General features: G+C 35.5%; 1 protein-coding gene across 1 annotated transcript in view; it reads left to right on the plus strand.

Annotated features, from left to right (window-relative positions):
- The window catches only part of USP34 (ubiquitin specific peptidase 34), a 235,931-nt gene that overhangs the window by 98,314 nt on the left and 120,091 nt on the right, over positions 1–17,526 (plus strand). Inside the window, 9 exon segments of the mRNA XM_007464137.1 lie at positions 492–617; positions 794–923; positions 1,588–1,623; positions 1,996–2,126; positions 2,412–3,022; positions 5,206–5,420; positions 8,902–9,017; positions 9,109–9,236; positions 16,534–16,623. Of these exon segments, the coding sequence (XP_007464199.1) occupies positions 492–617; positions 794–923; positions 1,588–1,623; positions 1,996–2,126; positions 2,412–3,022; positions 5,206–5,420; positions 8,902–9,017; positions 9,109–9,236; positions 16,534–16,623 (1,583 nt within the window).

Raw genomic sequence — 17,526 nt, forward strand, 5'->3', positions numbered from 1 at the left:
CGCAGGCTCAGTGGCCATGGCTCACGGGCCCAGCTGCTCCGCGGCATGTGGGATCTTCCCGCCCGGGGGCGCGAGCCTGTGTCCCCTGCATCGGCAGACGGACTCTCAACCACTGCGCCACCAGGGAAGCCCCTGCCTACATTTTAATTAACTATTTAACTTGTTTTCTATTAGCGATATGTTCCTAAATTTAATTGGAATCCTTTTTATACTTGGATTCCAGAGACTATTGCAGGCTTCCTTCTTGAGGTTAAAAAATTATGCTTGTGGTTTGCTTGGATAAAGTGAAGTTCTGCTTAAGTGGAATTTTATTTTCACAATTTTATGTACTGCGATTTATGACATTTGGTAATTAACACTTTACTAATATATTAAAAAACATCAGTGTACTAGCCAGCTTCTTCACTTTTAAACTTATATAACTTTTTTGGTGTCAGGTTATTTATGTAGTGTGATTATTTTTGACTATTGTCTCTACTTTTATTTTCTAGCTGAAACACTGTAGTCGGTATATACATGACTTATTTCCTTCACTCATCAAGAATTTGGATCCGGTACCACTTAGACATCTTCTTAATCTGGTCTCAGCTCTTGAACCAAGTGTTCATACTGAACAGGTAATTCATTCAAAACATATTTTTTTTTTTTGTAAAGTGAAAATTTATTTGTGATTCAGATGATTTAACTTGTAGTTTATTACTGTTGGCATTTCAGTTAGGCAAAAGGATATTAAATTTTTTACAGTATTTCCTAAAACCTCTAATTTCAACCTCTCCTCTTTTTTTTTTTTAAGACACTGTACTTGGCATCGATGTTAATTAAAGCATTGTGGAATAATGCGCTAGCAGCTAAGGCCCAGCTATCTAAACAGAGTTCTTTTGCATCTTTACTAAACACTAATCTTCCCATTGGAAATAAGAAAGGTTAGTAAAGTATAATGTAATTTGAAGTAAGTTGTTCATAGCTTGTAATTCAAATTTGAAATAGTTTCTGCAAATTAGTTTCAGTTTAATCTCAATTTTGAAATAAGTTGGAAAGGGAGGTGTTGGTTTTCTTAAAACATTAATAAATTGGGGTTAGGTCATGTTTTTGGTTTACTGTTCAAATAACAGCAATAACGTTTCAGTAGTTACTGGATCTTCTTTCATTAGTGTTCTTTTAAGGAAAAAAACAACTATGTCATAAAAGCTTTAGGGCTTTTGGTTAGCAAACAGTCAATATGATTTCTTTTAGAAATAATTTTGAGAATAGAACATAATGATACATTTCTATTTCTTTGTTTTCTACTTCAAAGTTTTCTGTCTTTCCAGGTATTTTATGTGTGCTTTTACATGTATAACTTTCTAGGGTTTCCTAAAACTTTATCAGCTTTACCCCTCTTTTTGTTTTCTGACATCATATACTACCCTTTTCTTAGGCTTTCCTGTGCAGGCACCCACAAGTACTACGACACGTGGTGGGGACTTATATTATTGCAGGTTTCCCTACCTATATCTTGTTGATTATGTAATAAAAACAACTGATATGTGCCCCAAAGAAATTCAGTCACTTAGATTATTTCCATCCTGTTTTTTCCTTTTCCTTCAGAGGACGAAGAGCTCAGAAGAGCTGCACCATCACCTTGTAAGTTGAGTCTTAGAAATGTATGGCAAGATGACTTGTAGTTTTATTTTGATGATCATCTAGAGTTAATTAATTTTACATAATATATTTGTATCACATTCATAAAGTTCATTTTGCATAGGAGATGTAAATCCTGACTATCTATCTATCTTACTTACCCTTTTTGCTGAAATCATTAGTATCCTGACTTTTAATTGAAATCATGTATATCTTCTTTAGAAATAATTGGCAAATGTTAACATATTTCCAGATTATATTTTTGGCTACTTAGCATGAAGCTTTGGTATATCAAAGAATCAAAGGATTATGACATTCTGATAGATCCATGTTAACACAAGTTAGAAGTAAAAAATCCCCATCATTTTAATATAGGGTCACCTGCAGCCAGTCCTCAAAGCAGTGATAACAGTGATACCCATCAAAGTGGAGGCAGTGACATTGAAATGGATGAGCAACTTATTAATAGAACCAAACATGTGCAGCAGCGACTTTCAGATACAGAGGTATGAAAATACTTTTTCCTCCCGTTTTAAAGAGATTTTTTGATTTTGGGGTTTGTGCCATGTTTATCCTTTGAACTGGGAATATAAACATGATGCCAGTTGAGGCCTTTCCTATCTTTTAAGTATCATTGAGGTTCTTTACTTTGAGTTTTTAATTCCATTTTGTATTCAGTGAAATTTGTCAGGACTGTGGCAGCCTTTTAAAAAAGTACAGTGTGTTAATGTCATTTACTTTTTTCTTACTAGTTTAAATATTTATTTAAGTCTCTTTGTTTTTAAATATAGGAATCCATGCAGGGAAGTTCTGATGAAACTGCCAACAGTGGTGAAGATGGAAGCAGTGGTCCTGGTAGCAGTAGTGGACATAGTGATGGATCTAGCAATGAGGTGAATTCTAGCCATGCAAGCCAGTCAGCAGGGAGCCCTGGCAGTGAGGTACAGTCAGAAGACATTGCAGATATTGAAGCCCTTAAAGAAGAAGATGAAGATGACGATCATGGTCATAATCCTTCTAAAAGCAGTTGTGGTACAGATCATCGGAACAGGAAATTAGAAAGTCAAGCAGGCATTTGCTTAGGGGATTCCCAAGGTCCATCAGAAAGAAGTGGGACAAGCAATGGAACAGGAAAGGACCTGGTTTTTAACACTGAGTCAGTGCCATCAGTAGATAATCGAATACGAATGCTAGATGCCTGTTCACACTCTGAAGACCCAGAACATGATATTTCAGGGGAAATGAATGCTGCTCATATAGCACAAGCATCTCAGGAATCTTGTATTACACGCACTGGGGACTTTCTTGGGGAGACTATTGGGAATGAATTATTTAATTGTCGGCAGTTTATTGGTCCACAGCATCACCACCACCACCACCACCATCATCACCACCACGATGGGTAAGTCTACCTAAAAATAAAACAGCTTACATTTCCGTTAGGGAGTTAATTATAGCCTGTATTTGTTCAATTGCGATATATTCTAGATCAGTGGTGTCCGATAGGAATATAATGTAAGCTAAAAATGCATGCCATTAATGTAAGCTACAAATGCATGCCATAAGTATGTAATTTTTAATTCTCATTAATTAATTTATTTTTGGCCACGCCCTGCAGTTTGTGGGATCTTAGTTCCCCAACCTGGGATCGAACCCATGCCCCACTGCAGTGGAGACATGCAGTCTTAAACACTGGATCGCCAAGGAAAGTCCCAATTTTTAATTTTCTAATGGGCACATTTTAAAAAGCAAGATGAAACAGATAAGATTAATTTTAATTATAAATTTTATTTAAAGCAGTAATATCCAAAATATCATATATCCACATGTAATCCGTGTAAAATTTTTAATAAAATTTTTTTTTGTACTAGGTCTTCAATAATCTGTGTATATTTAATACTCCTAACATCTTTGTTTAGACCAGCCATTTTTTACATGTGCAGTAGCCACAGGTGGCTAGTGGCTGTTGTATTGGACAACACAGATCTAGATCTTCAACTCCTTGTAATAATTGCCTAATAGTAGATAGTAAATTGCTTGTGGAAACTTCCATTAAAGTGTGATCATGAAAAGGGAAATTTTATGCACATTCTAATTTTAGGGTATTAGTAAGGATAAAGCCTCAGCATAAAGCTTTTTGATTATCTGTGAAATACACCTATGGTGTTTAATAGTAGGTGATTCTGTCATTTACTAGCGTTACAGTATTGGTCAAGGTACTCAGTTGTTCTTACTATCATTTTCTCATCTATAAAATAGGAACAATAGTACCTATCTCATGGGCTTATTGTGAGCATTTCATGGGCTGATATGATTGGCACATAATAAAAACTTAATAAATATTAGCTGCTATTTATTATTACTATCATTGCAAGTAGTAATATTTGAGTTAATGATGAAATAGGGATATGTAGTTTATCAGGATTTATCTTAAACCTGACTGTTTGCCAGGCCTTTCAGAATTTAACATGGTTGTTTGGGAGAACTACACATCCATACATATTCCTACTTTATTTCCTTTGCCTTTTTCTTCTTATCATTAACCCATATGAGTTTACAGTAATGTTTCTTAGTCTTGGCAGTATTGGTGTTTTGGGCCAGGTAATTCTCTGTTTTGGATTTACAGCAGTGTGAATGCTGCCCTCTGCATTGTAGGATGGATGTTTAGCAGCATCCCTAGCCTCTAGGCCTACATACTAGAGGAATCTCCCAAGTTGTGATAACCAAACATTGTCTCTAGACATTGCCAGATGTCCCCTTGGCCTTCTGTTTGAGAACCACTGGTTTATGGTCTGACATTACAGAAATGCACATTCAGAGTTCTCCCCAGGACATACTGAAGACAAAGCAATTAGTTCATAAAACTGAGGAGGGTAATATGTTCAGTTTGGTACATTGTAAATCTCTTATAGTGTTCACGCCAACACTCTACCTGAAAAGACCTAATGATTTATTTTTTTTATGTTAGCCATTTCCATATTCTCTGTGTATGGGTACCATTTGTGAGTCTCTAAATCAATCCTGAACTTTTCTTCTTCGTGTTATTTTTATCATTTTGTCTTTACATCCTTAGAGCACCCCGTATGGTATGTTTTAGAAGGGAGGGTTTAATAGGTGTTTATTGAGTTATAAGTCTCTTAGTTAATACTAACCACATCTAGATTGCAGCTGTAAATTGAAATTTTTTTCCTTATCTGATTTGATTCTGCAGTTGGATGAACAAATGTAAATAAATTTTAAGGTTTCACTTTTAAGATTTGAGTTTATAAAAAAAATGATCTAACAGTTAAGTTTACTGATTTTGTTTTTCCTAAAATTATTCTCTTTGAAGTTGTTTTAGTGAAGTGTGTTGATGAGCCAGATAATATGTAGATATATATTGTATAATTAATATATAGTGCAGACTTTGTGGGCTTTTTATTTTTTGTAAAGCTGTCAATATTCCATATTGTTAACAAACAAATGTAGCTTTATTCTTGAGTGGGTTGTAACTTGTGCCAAATGTTTTGAGAGATATTTTTTTGTGATTCACAATGTGTGTTTAAATTTGTAATTGCTAACTTTGTACTCCTCTCTGTGTTACAGTCATATGGTTGATGATATGCTAAGTGCAGATGATGTCAGTTGCAGCAGCTCCCAGGTCAGTGCAAAATCAGAAAAAAATATGGCTGATTTTGATGGTGAAGAATCTGGGTGTGAAGAGGAGCTAGTTCAGATTAATTCACATGCAGAGCTAACATCTCATCTCCAACAACATCTTCCCAATTTAGCATCTATTTACCATGAACATCTTAGTCAAGGTAAGGTTCTGTAGTAAGTAAAATATATTCCTTTATTTAAAATAGGAATAATTTATATAACACATTGTTAAAAGGAATCAACAGTCAATGTTTTGTTACTTCAATGTTTTTGACAAATAATTTTCATATTATAGTTTTTTTCCCCAAGGAAATGAAATTATTATGAATACTCCATCATGAATATGAAGGCTGCAGTTCCAGCAAGAGATATTTAACAAGGAAAAGAAATAAAAAATAATATGTATAAAAATTATAGCTTTGTATTTGAGAAAATATATGGCTGTATTAGATTTTATATTCAGGAATTTTAGGACTTAAAAGTAGGAGATTACACAGAATCACATGTTGTATGATTCCATTTATATAAAAGGACTAAGATAGGCAAATCTGTAGAGATAGAAAGTATAGATTAGTGGTTCCCTGTGGCTAGTGAGGATTGGGAGAAATAAGAGGAGGGGTGACTGCTAAAGGGTGAGGTGTTTCTTTCATCTGGGATGATGAAAATGTTCAAAAAATGATGGTTCTAATCACTCTAAATCAGTCTTAAAAAGATGATAGGACATGACCAAACTCCAAAGAATAGAGGTTAGAAGAGGTTAAAGAATAGTAGGAGATAAAGGAGGAAAGGGAGAAAAATTAAGAGGGAAAACAGTTCTATAATTGGCAATTTAAAGGTCCACATCCAACCTCTTGCTTGGTTACATACCATCGGTACTTAGTAGCCTAGGACATGGGTTTTGGGATGCCAGTAAATTATAAACTAAGTAAACCAGATAGATTAGGTTTATGCTTTTAAAGCCACGATCAGACTTGGAGATGCAATTTGTGGATCTTGGCAACAACTTTCTGATTTCAACTGTTACTTGCGTATAATCTAGATAAGGTTATTTTGACTTTTTTTTTTTTTGTCCTTTTTTTTGGCCATGCTGCGTGGCTCGTGGGATCTCAGTTCCCTGACCAGGCACCGAACCCAGACCCTCAGCAGTGAGAACGCAGAGACCTAACCACTGCCAGGGAATTCCCTGTTTTGACATTTTTGTTGTTATTGTGGTTGTTGAGAAATGAATGGGTTAAGATTGAGATCAATTTAATTTTACACCGTATTTATTAAATTTTCACCATTCTTCTATTCTTAACCTGTTTTCCTTTTATTCAGTATTGTACATGTTTTTTTACTATATGAAGTTAGAAATTGAGCAAAATATTAGACGTATTATTGGTCTCCAAATCTACCTTGTATTACTGTGTATTTAATACTATAGAGAACTCTTCCAACACGGTAAGACAAACAATACAATTTAAAAATGGGCAACAGGTATGAATAAATTTAGTTACTTCATAAATGAAGATATAAAAATGGTCAGTAAATACATGAAAAGATGTTCAATATCTACAGTCATCTGGGAAATTCAAATTAAAACTACAACTGGATATTTCTACTCATTTCGGATGGGTAAAAAATTAAGGACTTAATGATATCAAATGACTCTAAGGATGTAGAGCAACTACAACTCTCATACATTGCTGTGAAGGAGCTTAAAATAGTACAGGCAGTTTAGAGTACTGTTTTAGCAGTTTCTTTTAAAGTTAAACTTGTACTTACCATATGACCCAGCAATTCCTATTCTAGGTATTTACCCAAGAGAAATGAAAACATACGTCCACAAAAAGATTTGTACCTGAATGTTCATAACTGCTTCATTTATGAACCTCAGCTGGAATTAACTGTTAGATAAACAAATTGTTGTATATTCACAGTGGAATAAAAAGGAAAGAGCTACTGATACGTTCAACACCATGACTGAATATCAAAAAACATTCTAAGCAAATGAAGCTAGACAGAAGAATACATACTATATATCATTTATATGCACTTCTAAAATTTCCTAAAGTAATTTATAATGATTGACATCTACTCAGTGATTGGTGGTGGGGATTGATTGTAAAGGGACACAAGAGAACTTTTTGGGGTGATAGAAATGTTCCGGATCTTATGTATTTATATTGTATTTTAATAAAATTAATTTTAAAAAGTAAATACCACAACAAATAAACCAAACAAACCCCAAACTTAAAAAGTCAAGCTACAAACTGGGAGAAATATTTGCAAATCATATATCTAATAAAGGGCTTATATCCAGACCATATAAGAACTTTTACAACTCAGTAGTAAGACAACTTAATTAAAAATTGGGAATTGATTTATTTCACCAAAGAAGGTACACAAATGGCTAATAAGCACATGAAAAGATGCTTAGCATCATTAGTCATTAGGGAAATTAAAATTAAAGACCAGAATGAGATTCTACTGCATATCTATTAGAATGGCTAAAATTAAAAAGAGCGACCATACCAATGTGTTGAAAAACAGTATGGCAGTTTCTTCAAATTTTAAACATACGTGTTTACCTTATGACCCAACAATTCCACTTCTAAGTATTTACCCTAAAGAAGAGAAAGCATATGTCTATACAAAGACTGGTTATATCAGTGTTATGGCAGCATTATTCATATTAGACAATAACTGCCAACTATCCAAATTTTCAGTAATTGGTAAATAAATAAACAATTTTTTTCATATAATGGAATATTATTCTGTATTTAAAAGGAACTACTGATAGGTGCTTCAACATGGATGAACCTCAGATATTTTGCTAAGTGAACAAAGTCAGACATAAGACTATACATACGTATTGTATGATTCCATTTATATGAAATTTCTAGAAAAGGCTAATTTATGGGGATGGAAGAACAGACTAGGGCTCGGGAATGGGATCAGGGATTAAATGTAATTAGGTATGAGGGAATGCTTTAGGGTGGTGAAAGTGTTCTAAAACGGAATTATGGTGAAGGTTGCATAATTCTCATTTTAATGAAATCAATGTACATGTACAGTTTAAGAGGGAAATTTCATGGTAAAGCTGTTAAAGACAATGAAGCATTTTTGCTTAATATAACAGAGCTAGGGAGAGTTCATAGTCTGGCACTCAAAGTTTGAATTATTATAATAGACGCTTTGAATTTAATTGAATGTTTTGAGTAAATCATCTCAATTAAAAAAATCTTTAGGTATAAGACACTTTACAGAAGGTCATTTAGAGGAATGTCCCTTGGCTATATAGTTAATTCAGTTAAATTTTCTTCTTAATGTTTAATTTGGGTTTCAAATATTTATATACAGTTCTCTTGACATGTGGAAAACATTAATCATACTTATTAGTAATAGTGAGGAGGCTATGAAAAATAGTGGAGAGGCTATGAAAACTTTTCTTATTTTACTTTAGTAGTATCAAACTCTAAACAGTACTATTCTGTCTCGTTCATAAAGCAACTGTGTTAATCTTATTTTTATCTTGTGATGTAAGAAGAGATTTATTGTTTTACTTCACTTTGAATTTGTTAACTTTCTGAATGCTGTAGTTCACTTTACAATTTCAGTCAACTGCATTCCTCTATAGTGTGTTATATTTTTCCCCTTCAGGACCTACAGTTCATAAACATCAATTCAGCAGTAATGCTGTAACAGACATTAATTTGGATAACGTTTGCAAGAAAGGAAACACTTTGTTGTGGGATATAGTCCAAGATGATGATGCAGTAAGTTATTTAATAAACCCAAAAGACTACAAAATTACAGCAAAATGCATTCAGTATAAACAGTAACTTTATGTATATACATTTTTTGTAGGTTAATCTTTCTGAAGGATTAATAAATGAAGCAGAGAAACTTCTCTGTTCCTTAGTATGTTGGTTTACGGATAGACAGATACGAATGAGATTCATTGAAGGTTGCCTTGAAAATTTAGGAAACAACAGGTAAATAGGAATTTAAAATTTTTATACAGTGATCATATTCATAATCAATATTCTTATCTAGATATGGTGGGTTCATAGCATTTAATGTACCGTTATCAACCTATTTTTTTTTAGTAATTGTGGTTTTTATATTAGTTCTAAGCTGTTTCCCCCCACAGGGTTTATATGTTATCACACAGTCTTGCTTTTTTCAGCACTTTTCTTCGGTGCTCTTGATTAGATCGCCTCCAACAGAGACAAAGGAATACTGTCTTCTTGATTCTGGGAACATGGTGGTGATTACTCTATTTTCAGATTACAGTTTAAATGTTCTTGAACTGTTATATATAAAGGAAGCTAAATACGATAAGTGAAGTTAAACTTAAGCTGAAATATAAACATTTTGATAATGGCATTGTTCTTCCATCTGGGTGGATCTTTTGACTTCGTAGTGCACAAAGAATTAGGTTCATTGTGTTTTTTCCCTAGTTTGAATTCTGCTATATACTTCTTATTGGGGCTCAAATAATTACAAGTTTCTTGATTTTCAGTTCTGTTCTGTTGATACAGTCTCCAGTTTCCCTTATACTGCTCTGATAATATTGTTCCATTCTCTGAGGTAGTGAATTCAGTTATTAATTGAATTTATATATTTTTTAATTTACTTTTTTGTTTATGATTTTTGGCTGTGTTGGGTCTTTGTTGCTGCGTGTGGGCTTTCTCTAGTTGCGGCGAGCGGGGGCTGCTCTTCGTTGTGGTGCATGGGCTTCTCATTGTGGTGGCTTCTCTTGTTGCAGAACATGGGCTCTATAGTGTGTGGGCTTCAGTAGATGCGGCACATGGGCTCAGTAGTTGTGGCTCGTGAGCTCTAGAGCAAAGGCTCAGTAGTTGTGGTGCACAGGCTTAGTTGCTCCGCGGCATGTGGGATCTTCCTGGACCAGGGCTCCAACCCGTGTCTCCTGCATTGGCAGGCGTATTCTTAACCACTGTGCCACCAGGGAAGCCCCTGATTGAATATATTATATTAATATTTTCAGCTTACCTCTGCCCAGGCTCAATATAAATGTCTAATTTTATTGAATATTTAACTGCTTCAAAAAATTTTTTTACCTAATTGAATTAGAAAAAGTATGTGCAATATTTAATTTTCTTCTTTTGATCTTTAAAGGGCTATAATTGGTACAATCACAGTAGAAAAATTGCTTATTCATGCAGGTATAAGAAACCACTAATAGACCCCTGTTAGTGGATCAGTTGCCTCATTTGGCATATATTCTTTAAAAAGAACGCTTTTAATGGGTGAATGATATTTCATCATTTACATAGGTATTATAGAAATTAGTTTTAAAATGTTTTGTCTTTTAAATATTTTTAAAAATATTTATCATTTATTAATTGTGGCTGCTCTGGGTCTTAGTTGTTATGTGCGGGATCTTCATTACAGCACGTGAGATCTTTGTTGTGGCATGCGGACTCTTAGTTGTGGCATGCGAACTTAGTTGAGACATGCATGCAGGATCTAGTTCCCCAACCAGGGATTGAACCTGGGGCCCCTACATTGGGAACGCAGAGTCTTACCCACTGGGCCACCAGGGAAGTCCCTAAAATGTTAATTGTCCTTTAAAAGTCTTTGTGAAGCTAATGAATACTTTTTTAAGTTGTATCAATTTTTATTCCCCGAAAGTGCATCTGCATATCCTGTGGCCCAGCAGTTCCACTGCTAAGGAAGGTCACCAAAAGACACATTCAAGAATGTTCATAAAAGCATTATTCAAAATAACTAGTCTTTTTACTGCTATCCAAATGACAAAAAAAGAATAGGAAGGAAAATTAAATTGTGCACTGTTTGTTGAATGAAATTGTATATATATAGTAGTAACAATGAAAGAACTACAACTGCATGGAATAGTGTGGTTGAATCTCACAGCCAAAATGTTGAGTGAAAGGAGCCAGATGTAAAAAAGTATATCTCTATTACTCTGTTTATACAGAGTTTAAAAACAGGAAAACTGGGACTTCCCTGGTGGCACATTGGTTAAGAATCCGCCTGCCAATGCAGGGGACATGGGTTCAAGCCCTGGTCTGGGAGGATCCCACATGCCACAGAGCAACTAAGCCTGTGCGCCACAACTGCTGAGCGTTGCGCTGTAGAGCCCATGAGCCACAACTACTGAAGCCCGCATGCCTAGAGCCAGTGCTCCGCTACAAGAGAAGCCACCGCAGTGAGAAGCCCATGCACTGCAATAAAGAGTAGCCCCTGCTCACTGCAACTAGAGAAAGCCTGCGTGCAGCAACGAAGATGCAATGCAGCCATAAATGAATAAATTAAAAAAGAAAATCAGGAAAACTGTTGTATTTAATAGGATAATGGTTACTCTTGCGTTGTTAGTGACTGGAAAGGGTGCATATCCCAAGGCTTCTGGGATGCTGGTAATGATTTCTTTCTTGATGTTGGTGCATGTTACACAGGTATGTTCACCTCCTAATATTTTGAATTGTCACTTAGGTTTATACATGTTTTTTCATGTATGTTACTTCAATAAAAAGGAAAACTATATGAAAGATGAAATATCATGTAGCCTTTAAGAGTCAAATGTTTTCAAAGATTATATAATGATATGGGCATATACTCATAGGCCCATTTGTTAAAAAGATTGCAAGCAATATGTGAGACTGTAGAATGGTTATTTCTGGGAGGAATCAGTTAACTTTTTCTTCTTTATGGTTTTCTGTTTTCTAATTTTTCCATAATGAGCATATATTTTTCTAGTAGTGTAGCTTAAAAGAGACAAGAGGGGGCTTCCCTGGTGGTACAGTGGTTGAGAGTCCGCCTGCCGATGCAGGGGACACGGGTTCGTGCCCAGGTCTGGGAAGATCCCACATGGCCGCGGAGCGGCTGGGCCCGTGAGCCATGGCCGCTGAGCCTGCGCATCCGGAGCCTGTGCTCCTCAACGGGAGAGGCCACAACAGTGAGAGGCCTGCGTACTGCAAAACAAAACAAAACAAAAAAAAAGAGACAAAAGGAAAATTCTGTGTATAAAATGGAAAATCGTCATTTTGGATTTTTATTAAGCTTTAATTTGTTCACTCCCAAATCACTTGAAGTTGAAGCATTTTTCATTTGTTGGGGGCAATCCTGTACCTAATCATAGTTACTTAATGGTTTATTGATACATAGTAAACATAACTATTATATTGATGTTAATTTTGGCCTCAAAATTTACTCAGACGGTTGCTGTATTATGCTAGGCCTATTATTAATTGGTCATATATGCCAGTACTTAGAGCATAGTGGCATTTTTTAGCCTGTGACATATGCTACACATCCAGTGTATACCGGCTGAACTTACTGAAGTTATCATGCAAACTGAAAAATAATTAATTTTTTTAAACATTATTTGTTCCGGTTTCCTGATAAACTAGTGGGGTTTTTTTTAACATCTTTATTGGAGTATAATTGCTTTACAATGTTGTTTTAGTTTCTGCTGTATAACAAAGTGAATCAGCTATATTTATACTTTTATCCCCGTATCCCTTCCCTCTTGCACCTCCCTCCCACTCGCCCTGTCCCACCCCTCTAGGCAGTCACAAAGCACCGAGCTGATCTCCCTGTGCTATGCAGCTGCTTCCCACTAGCTAGCTATTTTACATTTAAACCAGTGGGTTTTAATGGGGGTGATTTTTTTTCTCCCTAGGTAGTATCAGTATCTGGAGATATTTTGGGTTGTCACATTAATGAGTGGAATTGGAGATGTTACTTTGGGCTAGGGATGCAGCTTAAACATCCCTCAATGCAGAGGACAGCTTTTCACAACAGAATTGTGTGAAGTGTCAGTATTGATATCAGAGTTTGAGAAATCCTATTCTGAACACAAGAATCCTTGCTCCAAGGATTCCTCTCCCCCTGAGTTTGCCATCACAGTAGGAAAGGAATGTTGTACAAGGGTGTTAATATTAATAGGAAAGCTCTTCCTTATGTTGAAATAAATGGGCCACTGAAATCTTAACTCATTTACCATTTTCCTGACATTTGACCGAAAAAACCCCACAGATGTCTGCTTCTTGATGATGTCAATTTTTTATGTAGTTTACACAGGTTTTATGTTTCTTTTTATTTTCTCTATGTTGACTTTTCTCTTTTTTTTGGCGGTACACGGGCCTGTCACTGTTGTGGCCTCTCCTGTTGTGGAGCACAGGCTCCAGACATGCAGGCCCAGCGGCCATGGCTCACAGGCCCAGCCGCTTCGCGGCATGTGGGATCTTCCCGGACCGGGGCACGAACCCATGTCCCCTGCATCGGCAGGCGGACTCTCAACCACTGCGCCACCAGGGAAGCCCCTGAAATCTTTTTTTGAGGAGAAAAATTTGGAGTTTTTCTGAATCTTCGGAAAAACTTTTAAAAACTGTGTTAGTCACGTAAGATGTAATTATTAATAATTCAGTGTTTTTCTTATAAATTGTGGAGAAAAGCATTCCCCTTAGGTAGGAGTAGAGGTAAGACGAGTCCCATTTCTACAATCCTGTTTTGGGTTCTTTTACATGAACCACATCATTATTCACTCAACTCAACCAATACCTGCTCAATGTCTGGCATCCTATTCTCTAATGTCAAGCATCATGTGCTCGCTTCTACATTACATTTTATAAAGTGAAAACATGTTTATTGTAGAAAATTTGGAAAGTAAATTTAAACAGTCTAGACTCTTAACACCATTGACTGCAAAAGAGGTAATAAGATTTTCAGAAAATATATAACTGCTGCACACTATAAGACTTGCTTTAGTGAGATATGGTATCTCTAGTCTTTGTTTCTTTGTATTTTAAAAGTATTGTTGAAATTACACTAGGCTAACAATTTTGGAATTTGCTTTTGTGATTTTAGGTGAAATTTTTCTGTCCTTTTTTCTTTGTGATATCTCATTGATTTTATGCTTTTAAAGTCAAGTTAATATATATATATTCATTCCAGTTTTTTATGTCTTAATTTTTAGGAAAAACTCTGCTAATGTTTCTGAAACTTTGACAAAGGAGTTTAGATAAATAATCTAAAATTGAAATTGATTTCCCCTGATCTATCTTGGTCTATCTTCCCAAGCACCACTTCTGTGTGACTTGTTGAAAAATATTAAATATTTTAATATTTAAAAATATACTAAAATTTTAAATGTTTTTGAATATTTAAAGAATATTTACTTTGCAGTTACTGGATATCAGGCATTTACTGTCTTCATTGCTTCACTATATACTTATTATTATCATTGGCCACACTGTGCAGCATGTGGAACTTCTCCCACCAGGATCAAACCCGTGCCTCCTGAAGTGGAAGCACGGAGTGTTAACCACTGGACCACAGGGGAAGTCCACTATATACTCCTTAATCTATACTAATGTTGTTTTGATCCTCTGACATTCTTCTAACATGCTGTTTCTTTTGTCTTCCAGTAGTATTTTTTCTGTCGTTTTCCTTCATAACTGTAATAGCATTTAACACTGTTGGCCTTCCTCCTTCCTTGAAAATCTTGCCTCTAAGTTCTTTGCTGGTTTGTTATTTAAGGAAATATATACGCAGCATGCACCATATGCAGGGATTTTTAGTGAATAAGACACTCTTCGCTCACATCGAGCACATTCTAGTGGTAGACATATTAAATAAAGGAATATTCATTAGGTGGTGATGAATGAAGGAAAATTGGGAAGGAGTCAAGAATAATAGAGGTTCGCAGAGCAATGGAAGGGTGTTATTTAATATAGAGTTGTCAGGGTCATCCCTTCTGTTGACAGTTGAGGAGACCTTAATAAAGTGAGGGAAGAAGTCCTTCAGGTAGCTATTTAGGTAAAGCGCATTCCACGCAGAGGCAATAGAAAAGCCCTGAGGCAGGAATGTGCTCGTGTGTTTTGAAGGAATAGCAAAAAGGGAGATGGGGGGCCTTCCCTGGTGGTGCAGTGGTTGAGAGTCCACTTGCCAGTGCAAGGGACATGGGTTCGTGCTCCGGTCCGGGAAGATCCCACATGCCGCGGAGCGACTGGGCCTGTGACCCATGGCCGCTGGGCCTGCGTGTCCAGAGCCTGTGCTCTGCAACAGGAGAGGCCACAACAGTGAGAGGCCCGCGTATCGCGCCCCCCCCCCCCCCAAAAAAAAAAAAACAAAAGCCACTGGAGGAAAATTGAGACTGATAGAAGGAATGGGGACAGATCAGACAAGGCTTTGTAGTCAAATTTAAGTACTTTGGATTTTATTCAGAAACAAAGTTTTGTAGTTTCTCCTACTCAGCATTCGCCACTGTTTTCCTCCCACTCAGAAGTGTAGTCCTGTATTCGACTATACCTGGTACTCTTAAAAAGAGTAGGCATTTTTGAGGAATTATTTGTACTCCATACTTGTGGGTAGGGTGCCAACTTTTTCTCTTTTAAAAAATTCTTTCATGAAGCAATATTGGCTCCTAAGTTTAAAAATAAAAGAAATTCAGTAACTTTATTAGAGTGTGTCCTACTTCTTTCAAGGCTCATGCAGGCAAACTTCTTGCCTATTAGGACTTCTGGGATTTGCATGTCAATATGTTCCCTGTACCCCATTTTCTTCCAGAAGATAGACATGCTCAGATCTTCTTGAGGTTTTAGAATGATTTCCTATTGCCTTTTGGCCCTTTTATACTTGAGGTATGTGGTGTGCTTCTATTATTAGCATGCTCATAATGCAGTGATTCTCAATTTAGATGGAGATGATATTAAGTGAGAATTAGGGAGAAAGTGATAATTTATATAGTTTGAAAAATGTTCTCTACATTGTTTGTAGTCCACAAACCAGCAGTTTGAGTATCACTTGTGAGCTTGTTAGAAATGCAATCCTGAACCTACCCCAGACCTACTGAATCAGAATTTGCATTTTAACAAAATCCCCCAGCTGGATTAAGTGCACACTAAACTTTGAGAACCCCTGCTGTAGATAATTTACCCAAGCTGCTGCTTCCTGTTTTCCTTGATTAAATCCTCAGAAGCACCTATGACTCGTTAAAGAATACTTTCATTAAAAAAATTTATATTTAAATGCTCTTCACTTGCTTTTATACTCAAATATTTATATGGTGTATTTTACTTTAAAAGTCTTGGATTGGTTTTTTAAAACTTGGATTTCTTGTCCCAGTGTATAATAAGTTGATACTTTAGGAAGAAATTTTGTGTTTGCATAGAAATGTATGTGAAGTTCATTAACTCTTTTTGCATTTAAGATTTTAAATAGCTGAATTTCTGTTAAGATCTAGAATTGTTGATACTATTTAAAATTATTTTATCCTATAAATACCTGTTTTTGCTGTTTCAGATCAGTAGTAATTTCACTTCGTCTTCTTCCAAAACTGTTTGGTACTTTTCAGCAGTTTGGGAGCAGTTATGATACACATTGGATTACAATGTAAGTAAATAAAAGAAACAGAGCTATTCATTTTAAAGATTTTTTTCCCAGTCATAATTATCAAACAAGGTTTTGAGTAACTTACTAGCTTTTATTCTGCACCAGGAAAATTTGAATTTTGTGTAATTCAAATGTTTGCTTAGATTTCTGAGTGCTGTCTCTGCCACTTAGCCCCATGGAGATTATGTATATCCCTGTCACCAGGAAGTCTGACCTTTGTACTCATTGTAGTTTGAGAAAAATATTGTAGCAATTAATGCGTTAATTTTAAGGTAAAGATTTTTAGTGTATCTGACCATGGCAAAGGACTCCTGAAGAAGATCCACACATTAAGCACTCTAAGGTGCCTTTAATTTTTCCCATTACTAGGAGTTGGTTCTAGACATTACATCACCTTAGGGATAATTTTGACACCACACTATTACTCTTTTACATATATAGAGAACTTATGATTAATGTTAATTCTTTCAAGGATAGTACTTTGATGTGATATTGATCTAATGTTTGAGAATATTCTAGAGAAAGTTGGCTATCACACGCAGTTTATTAACCTCTAAGAATGTATTATTTGCTTTATTCAAAATAGACTTTTTGGAGAGATTTCAGAGACTTTAAATTTTAGGAAAAATTAGACCTGTTGAAGGATTTATTTGTGAGGTCAAGTAGGATGGAGTTTTATCTAATTCCTCCTCAAGTCTAAGATTAGTTAGTAGGAATACTTGCTTTCAAAATGAATATGATTTTTAAAATTCTTAGAAGTCTGTACTGTAGTTCTAAATAAGATGAAGTTAGTTCTTCTGAGTTAGCCCTTGCTGGTTTTTTTTCTTTTAATAGGGGATCTGTTTAACCTGAACCTCTATTAATATTTTAAAAAATTTTTTTTCTTTTTTTTTCTTTTTTTTT

Source organism: Lipotes vexillifer, unplaced genomic scaffold (genome assembly GCF_000442215.2).
Source record: "Lipotes vexillifer unplaced genomic scaffold, Lipotes_vexillifer_v1.1 scaffold311, whole genome shotgun sequence".
Taxonomy (NCBI): domain Eukaryota; kingdom Metazoa; phylum Chordata; class Mammalia; order Artiodactyla; family Lipotidae; genus Lipotes; species Lipotes vexillifer.